Source organism: Ascidia mentula, chromosome 5 (assembly GCF_947561715.1).
Source record: "Ascidia mentula chromosome 5, kaAscMent1.1, whole genome shotgun sequence".
Taxonomy (NCBI): domain Eukaryota; kingdom Metazoa; phylum Chordata; class Ascidiacea; order Phlebobranchia; family Ascidiidae; genus Ascidia; species Ascidia mentula.
In genome coordinates this window covers 9506507-9523954 of record NC_138570.1, presented here as the reverse complement: position 1 = coordinate 9523954, position 17448 = coordinate 9506507, and the positions used below count along the sequence as shown (strand labels likewise).

At 37.7% G+C, this 17448-nt stretch overlaps 5 protein-coding genes across 7 annotated transcripts; 3 read left to right on the top strand and 2 right to left on the bottom strand.

The window, feature by feature from the left end:
* Positions 1-2080: 2080 nt before the first annotated feature.
* LOC145901336 (glucokinase regulatory protein-like) lies at positions 2081-7073 on the bottom strand. Its single transcript, XM_082988966.1, has 17 exons — positions 7003-7073; positions 6666-6857; positions 5434-5568; positions 5258-5325; positions 5132-5198; positions 4696-4844; positions 4584-4624; positions 4451-4518; positions 4235-4383; positions 4011-4168; positions 3778-3854; positions 3274-3403; positions 3130-3212; positions 2887-3066; positions 2757-2831; positions 2372-2509; positions 2081-2310 (listed from the first exon to the last, which is right to left on the bottom strand). Exons 2-17 carry the CDS (start codon positions 6798-6800, stop codon positions 2188-2190), a joined length of 1776 nt encoding a protein of 591 aa, XP_082845092.1. The 5' UTR covers positions 6801-6857; positions 7003-7073; the 3' UTR covers positions 2081-2187.
* A 1192-nt stretch (positions 7074-8265) lies between these two features.
* LOC145903811 (histone H1.0-A-like) lies at positions 8266-8790 on the top strand. Its single transcript, XM_082991973.1, has one exon. The coding sequence runs from the start codon at positions 8266-8268 to the stop codon at positions 8788-8790; it is 525 nt and encodes a 174-aa protein (XP_082848099.1).
* Positions 8791-9455: 665 nt separating this feature from the next.
* LOC145902562 (calcium and integrin-binding protein 1-like) lies at positions 9456-10971 on the bottom strand. 2 transcript variants are annotated; one of them, XM_082990582.1, is made up of 7 exons: positions 10858-10971; positions 10761-10795; positions 10588-10701; positions 10388-10527; positions 10219-10331; positions 10068-10156; positions 9456-10007 (listed from the first exon to the last, which is right to left on the bottom strand). In XM_082990582.1, exons 1-7 carry the CDS (start codon positions 10906-10908, stop codon positions 9986-9988), a joined length of 564 nt encoding a protein of 187 aa, XP_082846708.1. In that variant the 5' UTR covers positions 10909-10971; the 3' UTR covers positions 9456-9985. The 2 variants fall into 2 exon arrangements, with proteins under 2 accessions (XP_082846708.1, XP_082846709.1); XM_082990583.1 differs by having other exon boundaries at positions 10388-10521.
* A 1307-nt stretch (positions 10972-12278) lies between these two features.
* Positions 12279-14094, top strand: LOC145903258 (D-beta-hydroxybutyrate dehydrogenase, mitochondrial-like). 2 transcript variants are annotated; one of them, XM_082991323.1, is made up of 8 exons: positions 12279-12450; positions 12508-12687; positions 12753-12908; positions 12962-13106; positions 13173-13314; positions 13397-13540; positions 13733-13908; positions 13971-14094. In XM_082991323.1, the coding sequence occupies exons 1-8, from the start codon at positions 12321-12323 to the stop codon at positions 13996-13998; spliced, it is 1101 nt and encodes a 366-aa protein (XP_082847449.1). In that variant the 5' UTR covers positions 12279-12320; the 3' UTR covers positions 13999-14094. The 2 variants fall into 2 exon arrangements, with proteins under 2 accessions (XP_082847449.1, XP_082847448.1); XM_082991322.1 differs by lacking the exon at positions 13971-14094 and having other exon boundaries at positions 12279-12687; positions 13733-13909.
* A 1079-nt stretch (positions 14095-15173) lies between these two features.
* LOC145902125 (intraflagellar transport protein 70A-like) lies at positions 15174-17258 on the top strand. Its single transcript, XM_082989993.1, has one exon. The coding sequence runs from the start codon at positions 15204-15206 to the stop codon at positions 17166-17168; it is 1965 nt and encodes a 654-aa protein (XP_082846119.1). The 5' UTR covers positions 15174-15203; the 3' UTR covers positions 17169-17258.
* The last annotated feature ends 190 nt before the right edge of the window (positions 17259-17448 follow it).

Genomic DNA, 17448 nt, shown 5'->3' with positions numbered 1-17448 from the left:
AACATTAGACAACGCGTCTGCAAAAGCAACTGAACATAAGAGAACTTCGAGCAAATCGGACAACATGTTTTATCGTCACTCAATCTCGCTGCACTGATTAAAGTTACTTTAAAAGCTGAAAGAGTTCTTTTTACTGTCCGACAGAAGGGCGCGACATCAAAAAGATAACTGATAAAATCGAATCAGATCCAAAAAATTGCTTGACTCTGATTGCCAAGATTTAAACAAATCCATTGTATTACTATAACTTTCTTGTTAAATTTTCTCAGTTACCAGCATTGTTAAAGAGTATACTATACACCAAAATGCGAAAGCCTAGCTTACAAACAAATTAGATAGCTTTCTTTCCATAATAGTTTGCTTGCAGTCGACAACTGTAAACCTCTTAGATCGTATAGAACATGCCTGAACCACTCTGTCTTATCTTGGCCTCAGAGCGCGGCCTGTTGGAGATGGCGTGGTGCCGAAGCTACGGTAAGACCATAAATAAATTCCACAGCCGTAGCGAAAGTTCACCTACAAACTGAAGGTTGGCCGCGTTTCGCAGGTAAAGCCACTACCGGAAATATCTTCTCACCACTAAACACCTGAATATAATTTCGGACTAACCCTGGCTGCACGTTTCGCTGGTTTTATAAGCCCGGCCCACCCGACGTCGCGGAATGTTTTGGCTTCTTATCTGAAGTGACACCACTGCAACAGGCTCCTTACCGTTCTCGTACGCATGAATTCCAGCCTCTGATCCTTACCAAGATTTTCAAAAGAGCATCAACTAGTTTGTCACGCCACATTAGGGGACAGATTTTTGCGAAAAAATGCAATCTTTTTTATGTTCGGGCCACTTCCAACCACGTACTGATCTGAGGCACAGTGTGACGATGCGATGCATGGCCCGCGTGGACAAACGACAGAGTTGAGTCGTTCACCCACGTTTAGCTGTAAACACGAGTAATGGGCCATGAATTTCCCACAGCCGTGTTGTACCACAAACTGCGGCGTCAATCAAGCTGCGTAAGGGTAACAGTATGTCACCTCAAGACGCCCCATGTCTAGTGAAAGACGAATGGTGACAGAGAATCAAAGGAAACTGTAACAAATTCCTGGAATGTTAACTAATACCTAAATTTCTCACAAGGAGTGATTGACGATTAGCGTTAACTAATAACAACCGACTGAATTGGACCTTTAAACTGAGGATCATTTCGACGACAATGAATGCTAAACTTTTTCTTGGTCTTTCTTGCCACGTCAATATCGGCGTTCAGTTACGCTTGCGGATATTGCCGAATAAACAACAACGCTTTCATTTCAATACTTTTGAACCTTTTTGCCTCATCTTACTGAATTTTAACTTTGGGGTAAAGAATTTCTTAGCGCGGAAAGATATAATCCTGTTAGTTCAACCCCAATGTACAGACAGAAAATAAGGGTGCCTGACGTCTATTGTTGTTAATACCACAACACTGGTAAAACCACGAACCGAATGGGCTGTGAAACAGAAAAACACAAGGTTCTGATGCGAACGAACCTAGGTGTTTTGAGTGCCGCTCTGCTTTAGAAGAGCTGTTGGCATGCCGTTTTGACCACGAAGAAACGAGTGTTTTCCAGTTGCACTTGAGCAAACAGAAACATAAGATGGGGGTGGTTAAGTTGTCAAAAAACAGTTAACGAGTATTTTGGGCTGATAGAACGTTCTATATTTGCCAAAAACGTGGGTGGTAAGCTCCAAAACTATCTGTCATTTTACAACCACAAACAGATAAGAATAAAATTACCACTTCATCGACAATTTTTTAGTCGTTCGACATCCTTCAGAGCATTTGATTAAATATAGCAAAATTAATTGTTTGTGCAGGCACTTGTTGAACGGTGGTTATCAACAACCACCACAGCACATAATTCTAATTGCAACCGATACCAAAAATTTAATATTCTGTATGGCATAGCACGTTTACAAAAATTTTCCTTTAAATTTCGACAATCTTCAAAACAAAATGGTAATTTCAACAAAATGTTTAATTTACAGTCATGCCGTTCAGTAGCCTTTCGCTTTCAGCTTTTTAACTAACATTATGTTGAGTTTAATCATTGTTAAAACAGTTTATTGAAACAATTGGAATTGTGACGAAATAAATAATTACAGACGTAAACGAAACAACTTTTTAACAGTAAATTAGATAGAAAAGTTTACATTGAATTTTGCAACAAACTTATTAATGCATCCCTAATTACGTGAAACTTGTTCAACGCTTCCGCTGCCTCCAAGTAATTACATTTTTTTATTGACATGACAATTGCTGTAGGGACAACCTAAAGACAAAAGTAGATGACATAAATATTATGCTGTTGCGCAAAGCTGTTTCTATTTTACTTTGTCCAAGGGTGTTGCAGCCAAAACATGGGAAGACACTGTATCATTGGCGATGACAGGGTCAAGGTTATCCTTTTTGTAAATTGACCGCAGAAGGTACTGTTTCGCTTCATCCTGTGTCAGTTTGCTACAGAATCTCTGCACCAAAAGTTTGTAATGGCGACAATTGGAAAGATAATATCGGGATGATGTAAGCATTGTGTTTATAAAACAATGCGTTTCCACTTTATTTGCAGTACTTTGTCTCTATTTCGTTTACGTTTTTTAACAGTGCCTTTGCCATTTAGGCTAATTCTTACAGCTATTGATCTTATCAAGATACGGGTGATTTGATAAGCTGTTAAAGGGCACAGTCTATAAGCAAGGTTTTGCATGAGTAACTTACCATAATTATGCCCACAGAACGATGAAATAGCTTTTGATTACTGACTTTTAAATCCACCATGTAGTTTTTGAAAACCTAAAAGAAACACATTTGCTCAAAAACAATTACACATTTTTTGTTCTGTCTTTACCTTGCCCTTCATTACATGAGCTCCGGTTGAAACTGCATTAAATATCCATTTAGCACAAATCTCTTTGGTGCATTTTACGAGAAGTTTCTCTGTTTCCGCTGACAGAAAGGAGTAGGTGGATTTTGGAAGTAAACCAGTGGTTTGCAGGCGAAAGCAGACAATGTTTTGTAAATATGTCGGCTTTTGAAAAAATATATAGTTCACACCATTAAAGTTGAAGAGAAAATATAAGTTAATACAAACCAATATTGGTTCTGGTTCATCGTTTTCCAGTATCACCACAACAAATATCTCCGAATCGCATTGCAACAGCTGCTTTCCCAAATCTGCTTGGTAAAACTTGTTAAAACTTTTAACATTCATTGACCGTTAAGTTTTGACTTCTACCTCTATTATCTTTCATTTCCAACAATAATGGGTCATTTGCTTCAGCGATAAATAGAACGGTATTGCGATGGGAACTACCCTGTTTCAACAAACTTGATAGATTTTGAGCGTCTATGCAAAATGCGTCACCCTGAAACAAACCAAAATATCTAAAGTCGAGATGGCAATGTTTGGGATTAGTGGTTCTCAACCTCTTTGTCCCAGTGGACCCCTTTTGTTAAGGTCGGAGTAGTCGCGGACCCCTTAGAATTTTTCGAAAATAATGCTCCTACTGAGATTTAAATCTAGGGTACAGCACGTCGCAATACGTTTTTATATGCGATAAAACAAAGCTGTAACGTGCATCTGTAATTTTGCATGTTTTTAAGGCTTGTATTGTTAAATGCATAAACATATTTCGAAACTAGGAGTTTATCGAACATGTGTATTAGAGTTTGCCGCGGACCCTCCAACAACGCTCAACGGACCCCCGGTTGAGTACCACTGTTTAGAGTGTAACCTTACCTCGTGACTAAGGTCACCTTCCACATTCCCATAGTTCGGATATCCCCCAAATATAAATCCCCGAATGTCGTCCAATGCTATAAACATAGGAAAGTACATGCAAAAACTAAGACAATGACGTCAAAGTGTAAAACTGTCTTTGTAACAAAAATTTTAAACAAACAAGAACTACTTCAAAATCTCAGCAAGCTTATGATTTTGTGAATGGACATTTAGCATATGCGTTTATTTACTTGCTCCGTATGTTGGAGGACATTCTGTAGCATCTATAATTCCGAGGACCGCGGTTCCATCGGATGCTGCTTGATAAATGTGTCCACATCTTTTCAGAGAACTGCCAGCAGCCGATACAATTTTGCTGATTGCAGAAGAACTTGACTCATAGAGCTGCCTTTATCAAATTTACGAATAAAGTAAATAATTTAAATTTTGATTTCAAAATTAAGGTCAATATTACGTGCAAGCGGAAGAGTAACTAGCAAGAAGATCTCTACAGGACTCAATTGGCCATTTTACATCCGTAGCCGCCATTAGAAATGCGACTTCGAGAACAACTTTAGTAATAGATCCTCCTTTCATTCGTGACGAACCAGTAATTGCTTCTCCCTGCGAAAAGGGACATTTTTATCTACATTATATCGCATAATGGTAATCAAAAAAGGCCTGCGCTTACTCCCAAAACAGGGTTTATGATGATAGCAGATTTTCCCTCGTTGACAAGTGATTGAAGTCTTTTTGCAACTGAAATGTAAGGTATAAATCCCATAGATACGTCAAATCAGTAGCATAACGCAAAGCAGGTATACCTGTGAGAAATGTCTTATCCCATCCCTGAATTGGCACATTTCTGGCGAAGGAATATAATGGAAAAGTAACAAAAGAAATTGAATTATTTGAAACATAGGGCACAAAACATACCTGGCTAATGATATGGGATTAAATCCCAACAATACCGGGACAAATTTTTCCAAATTATCCATGCAATAATCCAACTGCCCAGCGACATAAGGTGCGGAAAGCCCACAAGAAATTCCAATAAGCAGTACATGCTGTTTTTCTTGGCATATCTGCACTTAGCATGAAAATTTAGAGCGCTTTATAAGGAATTGAGCGATATTGCAGGCTAGGTTTCCAGTTAAAAGCGTCCCAACAGTGTTTTATCTGTTTATCGAATCCTAAGCATTGGAGTCGGGCGTATTACGCTAAACATCTTGTTTTATAAATTAAGAAAAGCAATTTGTTCTTTTGTTTTCGATTTCATTTACTTATTGTTACTTTTTGCACCCTTAGCCTAATCTTAATTGTATTTTACGTACACGGTGAAACCATTTGAAAGTAACCATGCATGATTTACCCGCAACAAATCACGGACTCCAGCTCGGTTATCATCCTCCGGGGCTTCTTGTGACGTGAATAGAGCACTAAAAGCAAGAGGTGTAAGTATCTAAAGCTTTTCAACGATAACTACGCATTTTCTTACATGTCGCCTCCAGCAATAGCGTATGTAATTTTTTCGTGTCCAACTTTAAAATAGTTTTGGAATGTTCTCTGCATGTAATAAAATAGTAATGAAGCACCCTAGGTATTTATGTTACACGAACATATTATTAGAACTTTACAGCATTTTGTATTCATTTTCGACACTAGGTTACTTACAGAAATCGTGAAAGCTATTCTTCCAGATGTTCCACATCCTGTCATTACCACAATGCTGTTTTTTAATTTTATTGCTTCACGTAGATGGTTGGAAAGATTGACTATTGAGTTCAGAATAACATCGCTGTATAGAGTCTAAAGTAAAGGAGTAATCGAAAATGAAAAAAGGACCTCGTTTCAATAAACAATAATTTCAAACTTTTAGTTCAATCATAGTACAGTTCAATATTAGTTGTTTGTAACAACACCTCCCGATAAAAATTAGGATTTAGTTCGTTTGCGTCCGAAAATTTTGTGATGTCATAAAAGGATCGTTTGTTTGTCAAATAAAGTATGATTACATTGTATGTTGAAATCAAATTTGAACAAACATGTATTTATCTGATCTATGCACTGTATTTAAAGGTTTAAAATTTAATTAATCCGTGACGTTTGCTCATTTTTTATTTACAGTTACATCCATTTTGTTTTATAATGTCATGTTAGTTTTGTCGTGTGGACAAGACATTCTGCATCCTTTGGATTGTTAAAAGCAGGCACTCTGACAAACTATTGTTAAAAAAAATTAACGTTTTGCCTTAAAGTTGTCGAAATACATTAACTGGTCACTATGTAAAATATATTCAGGTGTATTCTAGCGTGTAACATGAAGGATCTAACCCATAAACTGCAGGCTGTAAAGGCCCGGCGGTCACTGGCCTTCCGGCAAGGATACAGACAAAAAAGCACTTGCTTCAATGACAGGATTAGCCTGGTTTGTTGAAGCGGAAAATATATTTTCAGTTCCTTAGTCAAAAAGAACCAGAAAAAGTTAAAATGATGGCATACTGCCCCGTGCAGTGCCCATATGGATGTGTTTGAAGGTACTCGCGATGCCTTTTCAGAGAGAAGTCACACACTAGGGTCGAGAGATGCCGGATCTCCGGTTCCTACGCGCGTTCTATCCCAGAAGCATCAACGAGTGGGCGAGGAGGGCGTTGGCTCTCAACCGAGCGCGAAGCATCGGGAGAGCAATGTAGAGAGTGAGAGAGCGAGAGCGGCGCTTAGTTGATTCACCTATCGAGCAGATCCGCCTACAGGGTAACAGCGATCAGATACCGTGACAGAGTGAACCATCGCACACATCCAATAGCGTTAGGCCAGCGCTGTTACTATATAGCCCGACGCGGGAACAATTTTATGTTTGTGGTGCTCGACTCATTAAATCGACGCGAAGAAGGGACGTCACCAACCTGTGGGTTTCCTTGCAGACCGAGGGGCGAGAACATTTCCAAGTCGCATTGTTGCAGTTTTGTAACTATCTCTTCTGGCGACGAAACATCAATATCTCTAGTAATAACATTCGGAGCTTCTGTGTAGGGTTCCATATTACTGACAGATTGGTGTCATTCTGTATACCCTGCTACACACATGCTATCAGCTTCCTGAATGAGTACATTGAAGTTAGTAAGAACGCCAAACAAAACGCATTATTATACTACAGGGTTAAAAAATGGCGAAAACAAATACAAAATAATCACATTGAGCACAATTTTAACACATTTAAGAGAACCATTGAAGGCTTCATACCTATTTGTTATATTTGACGAATGTACTAGAACGTATTTACCTAAGCAATTCTTAGACATGTTTGATCTTGTGGCACGATTTTATTTTCGTGCACTGCGCCACGTACATTGTGCGTTTCGCTTGAATAAACACGATAGGCGAACACACAGCTTGTACCTTGTGACTGTAACGTTGGTATTCCATTTCATTGTTTATCTTTTGTTGACTATTATTTTATGTGTATAGACTATATAATTATAATACAATAATGTTCAGGACACACTTACGTTTATGTTGGTTAATAAGTATGGTTTCCAAACTGTGAGTCACACCACAAAAATTGACCAAAGAGATAGTATGGGCCACACAGCAATTCAAAATGATATACGCTATTTCATAAAATGTAAGCATTTTGATTTGCAAAAGATTTTTGAACGACTTTTTGTGTCATATTTTAATGGTTGGCATCTTTTGAAAGGACCATATAAATTATGTAAAACCAAAATATGTTGACTTTTTTAACGCTGCTTCGTCGTGACCGCCTAATAAGATGAATATACGAATTTTAATGTGCAAATTCATTGAATTTTCATACGATTTTTTTCATCCATGTTTCTGACTCAACAAATCACTTGGCGGGTCATGCAAATCTCCTTGCGCCATTGCTTGCTGACCACTTCTATATTTTTATGATGAAAAATGGTCAAAACTTCTCATCATGATGTGGGCTACAAGCCGTATTAAAAAAATTTTTGGACCAAGGATCAAAACTGCTGGATTAAAACAATCAAGAACCTTCATATTCTTCTCCATACTACGGTGCTTACAAATTCCCTAAAAGAGATTTAGTTTAAATTCAAACACAACATTCATTGTCCCTTTCTACCCAAGGCAAAGCAAGAATTCCAAAGTGCACCTTAAAAAATATTTTTTAATTTGTTTAGGTCATGCTAGAGACATTTTTCCCAGAAGTTCAACGAAGATTTGATTACTTCCATGCGAATTAACACCAAATTAACCACAAAATATTTGATAATAAAGAAAAATAGGTTACCTGGTCGTACATTTATCGCTATATAAGCTTGCAGTGACACACTTGCAATGTATGGAGAATCATTGCCTTTACAAATGTTCAACAAATGCAACATGAAAAAAATATCGAGAAATATTTTCTGTAAACTGCTTTGCGTTTTAGGATGCATCGTTTCGCAAGCGTCCGAAATTGGTTAATAAAGAACAATTATTACACGGCCTTTAATCACACTCAAGAGGAAAGTTAAAAAAATGGCAGAAATTGTTTCCGCTCCTGTTCCGTCGTCTGCTCCGGCGAAGAAGACCAAGCCGAAGATAAAGAAGGCTCCTGCTTCTAGCCATCCGAAGTACAGCGACATGATCGTTACGGCAGTGAAGGCTCTTCATAAACCGAAAGGGTCAAGTCGACAGGCTATAACCAACTATATGCAAGCCAATTTTGAGATTCCATCAAGTTCTGCTCGACTTATTTCTCGCAACTTGAAGTCAATGGTCACCAATGACAAACTTGTTTTGGCCAGTGGCGTTGGCGCAGCTGGGCGTTACAAAATTAACAAGGCTGTAGTTTCAGCGAAGAAGGGCAAGAAAAAGTCAAAAGCAACCAAGAAGAAGCGCGGTTCTCCCAAAAAGAAAGCGAAGAAGCCCACCAAAAAGCGAAAGAGTCCGGTGAAGAAGCGTGCAGCAAAGCGTTCGCCAAAGAAGAAGGCCGCCAAGAAGACAAAAAGACCAGCCAAAAAAGTTGCCAAGAGGAAGCCAGCAAAGAAAGGGAAGAAATGATGTGCAGAAATTAACAACCACAAACGGCTCTTATCAGAGCCACCCAATTGACAAAAGAGAAGTTACACGACACCTACATAGCTAGATTTAATGCTGTGTGATGAATCCAACACATGCACTTCCCACTTAATGATCAAGCAAACCAAGAACAAACTAAAATACAAACACGCCCTAAAACAACACAAAAATGTTCGCTGAGCATTTTCGGGTCTCAACGGTGCATATTCAGTCTTTGGTAGTAAACAGATTTAGTTTAAGAGCTGACTGTAGTTTACGACAAGACGTTGTCGAATCACAATAAATGCAAATATCCCGGTCATGCTTGACATTTTAAAATGTTTGGGTCTCAAAAATAAATGGAAAGGTACTCACGAAAACAAGTTTAAACCGTTTTGCCAAGTATGGTGCAATTTTGAAGCTTAAATGAGGATGCGTTCCATAATTTTTATTTGATTGACTTGTCCCGTCGCGTGTCACACGTTATTGACAAAATTTTAGGTGTGCCATTTTTAAACCAATTGTGTGCCCATTGTAGTGCAACTATGGGTTAGAAACACAGACCGAACAGACTTGATATTTTTATGGTGATACAAACTTGTTCGTACAAACTTAAACCATACAACAGTTGTAGATAATAATGCACTTAACCATTTTAAACACAGACGCAAAGCGAACAGATTTATATTTTTGTGGTAATACAAACTTGTGCGTACCCAGTCAAACAATACAATAGTTGAGAATAATAATGCACATAACCAATTTAAAAAGAACTGACAATGATGGGTTTTGTGAGACAGGTTTTTACAAAATATGTTGGTGCATTTGACACAGAGGTATTCGGGCATTACTAGTTTGTTGAAACAAAGTTGATTGAATTTTGAGTGCACATTAGGTAACTAAAGAAATTTCACATAAACAATAAGGCAGTATAAACAAACAAAATAACTTACAAAGGGTATTTCAACATAGCTGCCTGAAATAAACATTAAATACAAAAATGTAATATATGCTGTAAAAAGTGCAAAAGGCAAGCACTGAATATTGTTGTTAAATATGCTTGCAATAATATAGAAGAAATCTTTACAGTGATAAAAGGACTGCATCGTGACTATTAAGGCACACAAAATGCATAAATTGTAAGCTGTGTATAGCAGCAGTATCAGCGGCTTGTCTGAAGTAAAACCTTTCTGCAACATTAGATTCGTATCCTAAAAGAACTACATAAAAGAGGTAGGGTTAATTTACAAATATTTTTGTTCTATCTATGAAGGTTTTACTTGAGGAAATCAGGCGACTTGGAAATAACATGTTCAAACTCTGCATAAGAAAGTTGTCCATCATCATCCAAATCAGCTTCTTGCATTAACTAAAAGAAACAGCAAGGGTTGACAAAGATGCAAATGGTTTGACAAAAATGTTGCAACGAACATTTTGCATCAGTTGCTCTATTTCATCATTTTCTAGCATTCCAGCCCCTCCAGTTAGTCTGGTAACTATCATTTCAATGTCTTCAGAATCCAATAGATCATCTTCATTAAAATCTAGTAAATGCAGCTCATTTTCAACAAACTCATTTATTGTTAAAGATAAAGCTTACCATAAACTTTAAACGCATATTCAACTTTTAGGGATTTAGGTGCCTGGTCACTAAAAACACTCATCATATCGAGAAAGTCTTCAAAATTTAAACTGCCATCAAACAATTCCGATGTAGAAAATACTCGACAAATTCTGTCACTGGTAGGAAAACATATAATTTATATTTGTAAACTTATTGCACATTTATGTCATAATAACCTAAATGGGTTGACTTTAAGCTCTGGCATTTGACAAATGTTTTCCATTGATATACGGTTTCCTTTGCCTTCTGTTACAGTGTCTGGGTCAAGCTCCATGAACTTTTCAAAAAGGCTTAAATAACACATTTACTAATTAATCAATAATAAACTATAAATTATACAAGGACATACTGAATGACTTCTTGTTTTGAGAAGAAAGTGAGCTCCTGTAATAAAAATTTTTATACAGAAGTTAAAACTTAAATTTTAAGCACAAACACATTCTTACTGAATACTCTTCAAGCTCCTGTTTTGTGAATGTGCTGCTTGTAGCTCCCATATTTACATTCGTGCACAAATATTTTCATGGACTACACAAAGCTACACCTACTTGTCCTACTCTATAAAAACAACAGGCAATGTTACTCATAGTTTTTGACCAAATTGCATCATCTGTATGAATAATAGGCACTACAAATATATATTTGCTCATAATGTCACAAATAAAGGTATGAGAGCAAATATATCAGGATATGGTTTTCACATAAAAATATGAAAAACAAATTAACCAAATAGCTGACAAAAAATTGCCAAATCAAATGTTTCGTTTGAAACAAAGAAAAAGGCATCTTGTGTCCTATTCACATTTCCGCTATTGATGATAACAGTACAGTTAACAACATTGGAAAATAACCAGAAGTTATATAATTATAGCATTTACTATGATAAATACTATCTAATATTGATTTATAAACATAATTTAAAAAAAAAAACTGTCAAAATTGCAGAAATATTCGAAAAACAACAAAACACAAAATTTATCAAGCCAACGACTTTAAATTCAGTCCAATTTGAGGAACTTGACAACCCTGCTTGTAACTAATGGACCACTATGAATTAACATTTGCCAGCTGCATTGCAGATTGCACCATGATGTACTATCTCGTTTGTGCGGAAAATTCCACATATGAAACAAAAGTCTCAAAATCAAACTATGATCGTGTTCTCCAAATTCTCTAGGTCACTTTAGAAAGATCTGCAAGAGATATTAAAATTTTCTAATTTAGTTGTACGCACAAGCACAACGCACCATGGCAGTGATGGCACCAACAACGGGTCTAGTGCGGAATTGTTTCGTACCTTTGTTCCAAACACCAGGAAAATTACGTCACAATTAAGTGGGGTCAAGTATGGCGTCACACCAAAAATTACGCCACTGTGACGTAAAACATAACAGATAAGCTTTAGTGTCGGGCTGCTGTCAGTTTCCATACGATCAAGACTTATTCGCCGTTGTAAAAACGCACACAAAGGCTAAGTCCCTGCCAGGCTCACTAGCTGCCGCATAGACCAATGTATTTTCAGCTATTTTTACCTGCAGCATATTGACGTCATTTCCACTACACTCTTCTGTTGCCCTTCGGTAAACAAACAAGACAAAAAGTTGTTTTCATGCGGAACGAAACGTCCAACTTCGCAACAACTAGAAACATTTTTGTCAGACTGAGTCCTGAAGTATAATGAATTGTAATGTAAATTCGAAATAACAATTACAATTCGTAATACAGCATTTTATACATTTTATGTAGACGTGTACAAAATCAACCACATTGCAACGTTAATAATCACCGAAATGACGGAAACCGCACATCTGTGTGCGTTGTTCCGTGACGCTCAACAGCAATGTGCAGCAGTGTGACTGTTCGGTAAGCTGTGGTTTTCAAATCGTTAGGGAGATTCAAGATTTGAGGCATGCTTTCTGGTGATATAGGAAGAAGTGTGTTCGCTTCAACAGTGTTTACATGTGTTTTTGGTTATCTGATTCCGTTAATAGGACAATACGTCGGAGAATTACTTTTGTGGCCTAACGATGGGAAAACAGGTGCGCAAACGCTTCTTTTAAGTAGATATTTTTCAAATTACTTTTCCACATTGATAGATTCATGCCGAATGCTTTTGTATTTCGGAATTTGCTTCTCTGTGATGATGTTTATTGCACGTTTTCCGAGGGGAAGACTTTCGCCGAAAGGAAGGTCTGTCCTTATCACTGGATGTGACACCGGTTTCGGACTAAGTTCCGCAAAACGTTTGCACGCAGCAGGAATGCAAGTGTTTGCTGGTAATATGGTCACATTTCTACCTTCGCAGCAAATCATTGCCTGCAGCAATTTCTTCTCTACGCAGGTTGCTTGCTCAAAGATAAGAATGGCGATGGTGCAAAGGAATTGATGAATATTAAGTCTGATCGAATGCATGTTTTGCAACTTAATGTAACCAGCGACGAAGACGTGCAAGCTGCTGTTTTGTACGTCAAAACGCATCTCCCAAGAGACCAGAAAGGTAAGTTAACAGAGACAATCAAATATATACATAAAAAGTGTTGTGTATTCAAGGACTCTGGGGAATGATTAACAACGCCGGTGCTTCGGCATTTGGCGAGGTAGAATGGTCTTCCATTGATTTGTACAAACATGTTGCCGAAGTTAACTTATGGGGAGTAATTCGGTGCACCAAAGCCTTTTTGCCACTCATCAGAAAGTAACATAAATGTCACATATTTTATGCATTCGAAAAGTATTTAATCGTCACATCTGTCATTCACAGGTCAAAAGGTCGTGTTGTAAACATGGCCAGCGGCCTTGCCCGCATGATGGCGCCTTCGAGGTCAGTTTACGCCATTACAAAGTACGCGATTGGCGGTTTCTCAGATTGCTTGCGATATGAAATGAAAAGATGGGGCGTCAAGGTAAGGAATTGTGACTTAACAAATCTAGTACAAAACCATGTTTTCCGTCACCGTGCATTTACTCATATATAAAAATATATAGGTATCGATTATCGAACCTGGCAATTATATTGCGGGAACAAGCATATTCACCAAATCCAGTGTACAAGAAATAAGTGCAAACATGTGGGGAAAAATGACCGACGAAGTTAAACAGGACTACGGACAAGGTCTTTTCGAAATGCGGGTAAGTGGCGCATGATGATGATGAGTGTCAAAGTTATCTTGGTGAGTTATATTTTGTATATATTTAAGTTAAAAATGCAAAGAACATGGCTTGAATTGCAGCTCGCCAATATTATGGCTTTTTTGCATATATATGACTTGAATATTCTGTAAACGCATGTTATTATTTTTTCATGAAAACAAAAATATGCAGGTTAAAGAAATGGAAACTTATTGCAACCGAGGAATGCGGGATTTAACGCCGGTACTAGATGCCTACGAGGACGCTTTGCTGTCGCGCAACCCTTTGATACGATATCAGCCTATGGAAAGTTATTGGACAGTCAGATCTTTTATATTCACTCATTTTCCAGCTATAGTAGCCGACTAGTAAGTTTAATAATACTTTTGTCTTGTTTTCATATCACTAAACATGTTTTCTGTACTTTCAGTTTGTACATTTACGGCATCAGAAAATGATGATGGCTTTGGCAAGTTAAAAAAAGTCTGCACAAATTTGTTAAATTATTGTTAAATGTCGATCAAACATGCAATCAATAAAAAATGCTGCCTAGCTATGAATGAAATAGGACTACAATAATTTTGTCTCATATAATAATTGTTGAAAAGAACAGAGTACAGAGTATATACCATTAACGGATTTACTCATAATTCTGAGAATAAAGAGACTGGCCCATACTATTGAAAACATTGACATGTTTTATTTATTTAAAACGTTTCGGCAAGAACTTACGCCATCATCAGTTGAAATGGACGCGATTGGTCTAGTTCCAGATGTGGTGACGTCATGTATCGTTGTTCGGTCATACACAATATTTACCGTGCTGGTTAAACTTAACTGACGATACCCATGGAGTGAAATATAATATATTATATTCATAAATTTTACCAGGATACTGTTTGAGCAAGTGCTTTTTGTGTGCGTTCTCTAGTTTGTAAACTAAGCTTATGAGCTTATTCCGACAATAGGGGATGTAACACAAGATTGCGACAAGTACCGTTACATTCCTCAAAAACGTATACCCTATTCGGTAGGAGGTAGGGCATAAGTTTGTATGAGTTCGATGTGAGACCTTTTCATTGGGTCCTTGGGTTTGGGTATACTTAAACAATGGTGTTAATGTGCCCCTTTTTGATTACCCTCAGACTCGTATGGGCTATGGTGCAACGTGCAGGGTCCCTCTCTCTTGTAAATAAGGTGCATGACGTCTGTCATACTGCGAAGCAAGGTTCGTTTTAACAGTGAAAAGAAACAACACTATTTCTAACAATGCAAATATTTTTGGGAGCTTTAAACGTTTAATTGAAGAGTGTCAAAAATAATTAATTTTAAAACAATTTGAATAATCAAACAGCTACATTTAACGAACACAGGACGTCGCGACTTGCGAGCATTCTTGCTCATGACAAACAAACGTCGTTGTTCAACTTTATTCGTTCGTTGGATGTACGGTTTACGGCGGTTGTGAACATTGATGCCAGTAAGTGTCCGATAAACTCTTTTAGCTACATGACCTACATTGTTTAATCCTCATGAGGTAAGAAAAATGAAGCAATAATCTTTGTTACTTTGATGGATACGAATACCTACCACGAATTATTTTTGTTATTGAAATAAAATTTCTTACAGCTTTTTAGTATAATTGCCTGAAATACTTCATAAAATGTTAAACCAACTTGCCATCAAGGATGGTGAATACACTGCAACAATCTACAGAAAGATTCGAAATGGACAATATGCAAGTGCAATAGAAATTTTAAACATGGAGCTGCAAAAACAACCACAGCTTCGTGCCACATTGTCTTTGCTAGCCTACTGTTATTACTACAGTCAGGATTTTCTAAATGCTGCTGATTGCTACAATCAGTTGTCTCAACTCTGTCCAGAAGTAGATGACTACAAGCTTTATTATGTGATGTCCTTATATAAAGGCGGTGATTACCAAACAGCACTTCGGGCATCATTTGGAATTGAAAACCCAGCATACCAGGCAAAAGTTCAAAAGGTTCAGGCTGCTATTAAGTACATGGAGGAGGATTATTCCAGCTCAAAAAGCTTAGTTGAGCAATCTACTGATGAGGATGATCCTGATAATGTTATTAACATGGGATGTCTTTTGTACAAAGAGAATCAATATGAAAAGGCCTGCAAAAAGTTTCAACAAGCCATTCAGCTTGCAGGGTATCGGGCTAGTCTGTCTTACAACATAGCTTTGTGCTACTATAGACAGAAGCAATATGCCCCTGCTCTGAAGCACATTGCTGATGTAATAGAAAAAGGAATTCGGGAGCACCCAGAGTTGAGTGTTGGCATGACAACAGATGGAATAGATGTAAGAAGTGTTGGGAATTCAATAGTGCTGCAGGAAACAGCATTGGTGGAATCATTTAATTTGAAGGCAGCAATTGAGTACCAACTGAAGAATTATGAGGCTGCTGGAGAGGCCCTTACTGATATGCCACCAAGGGCTGAAGAGGAACTTGATCCGTACACACTTCACAACTTGGCATTGATGAACATGCAAACAAAGCCTACTGAGGGATTTGAGAAACTGCAGTTTCTTTTGCAACAAAACACGTTTCCCTCGGAAACATTTGGAAATCTGTTACTGCTTTATCTCAAGCACGACTACCTTGACTTGGCTGCTGATGTACTTGCTGAATATGCTGATTACACTTACAAATACCTGACCCCATATTTATACGAGTTTATTGATGCTGTCATAACCAAGCAAACTGCAGCAGAGGAAGCTTTTCGGAAACTTGATGAAATGGCAAATCGCCACATTGATTCTCTTCGTAAACTTACCAAGCAAGTTCAAGAAGCAAGAGATGTGCATGATGAAGGTGCAGTGAAAAATGCTGTAAATGACTATGATGAAGCCCTTGAGCAATACATTCCTGTACTTATGCAGCAGGCAAAAATTTACTGGGATCGTGACAACCATGCAGCTGTAGAAAGGATATTCAGAAAATCAGTGGAATTTTGCAATGAGCATGATGTTTGGAGACTGAATGTGGCCCATGTGTTGTTCATGCAAGAAAACAAGTTCAAAGAGGCAACTGGATTCTATGAACCCATTGTTAAAAAGCATTATGATGGCATACTAGATGTGGAAGCTGTTGTTTTGGCCAACCTTTGTGTGTCATATATTATGACAAGTCAGAATGAAGAGGCTGAGGATTTGATGAGGAAGATTGAAAAAGAAGAGGAACAGATGTCATATGATGATCCAGATCGCAAAGTGTTTCACCTTTGTATTGTGAACATTGTAATTGGCACATTGTATTGTGCTAAGGGCAATTATGACTTTGGCATATCAAGGGTTATCAAAAGCCTGGAGCCCTATAACAGAAAACTAGGTGTGGACACTTGGTTTTATGCCAAAAGGTGTGTGTTATCATTGCTGGAAACACTGGGAAAGCAAATGTTGTCCATTCGTGATGCAGTGTTACATGATATAATCCAGTTCCTTGAGCATTGTGAATTGCATGGGCGTGATATTCCAGTATCGAATGCACCACCATCTTTAACAGATGGCCCAGTTGCACCTGATGGAAAGAAGTGTGTTGCATATGAGGCAAGGTTACTGAAGTCCCTCTTTTTGGAATACACTGGGTGGCCTTGACAATGGTTTTGTTTCAAGTACAAGATTGGTTTAAGTTACTGCAAAGTTTAAAAATTTTATTTTTGGAAATACAACTTGTATATATGTGAATTTTGTCATTTGTCCACAGCGAGGTGTTGAAAGGTGTGCTACCCTAATGAAAGCGTAAGGGAGCTTGTTAACTTTTGCACAGACATTATTATACCAAAAACAAATGAAGTCCGAAAAAGTCTTCTTAGGGTCATACTGTTCACATCAACTAGGTAACAAGTTACATAAAAAAACGTTTTGTGTTAATTTG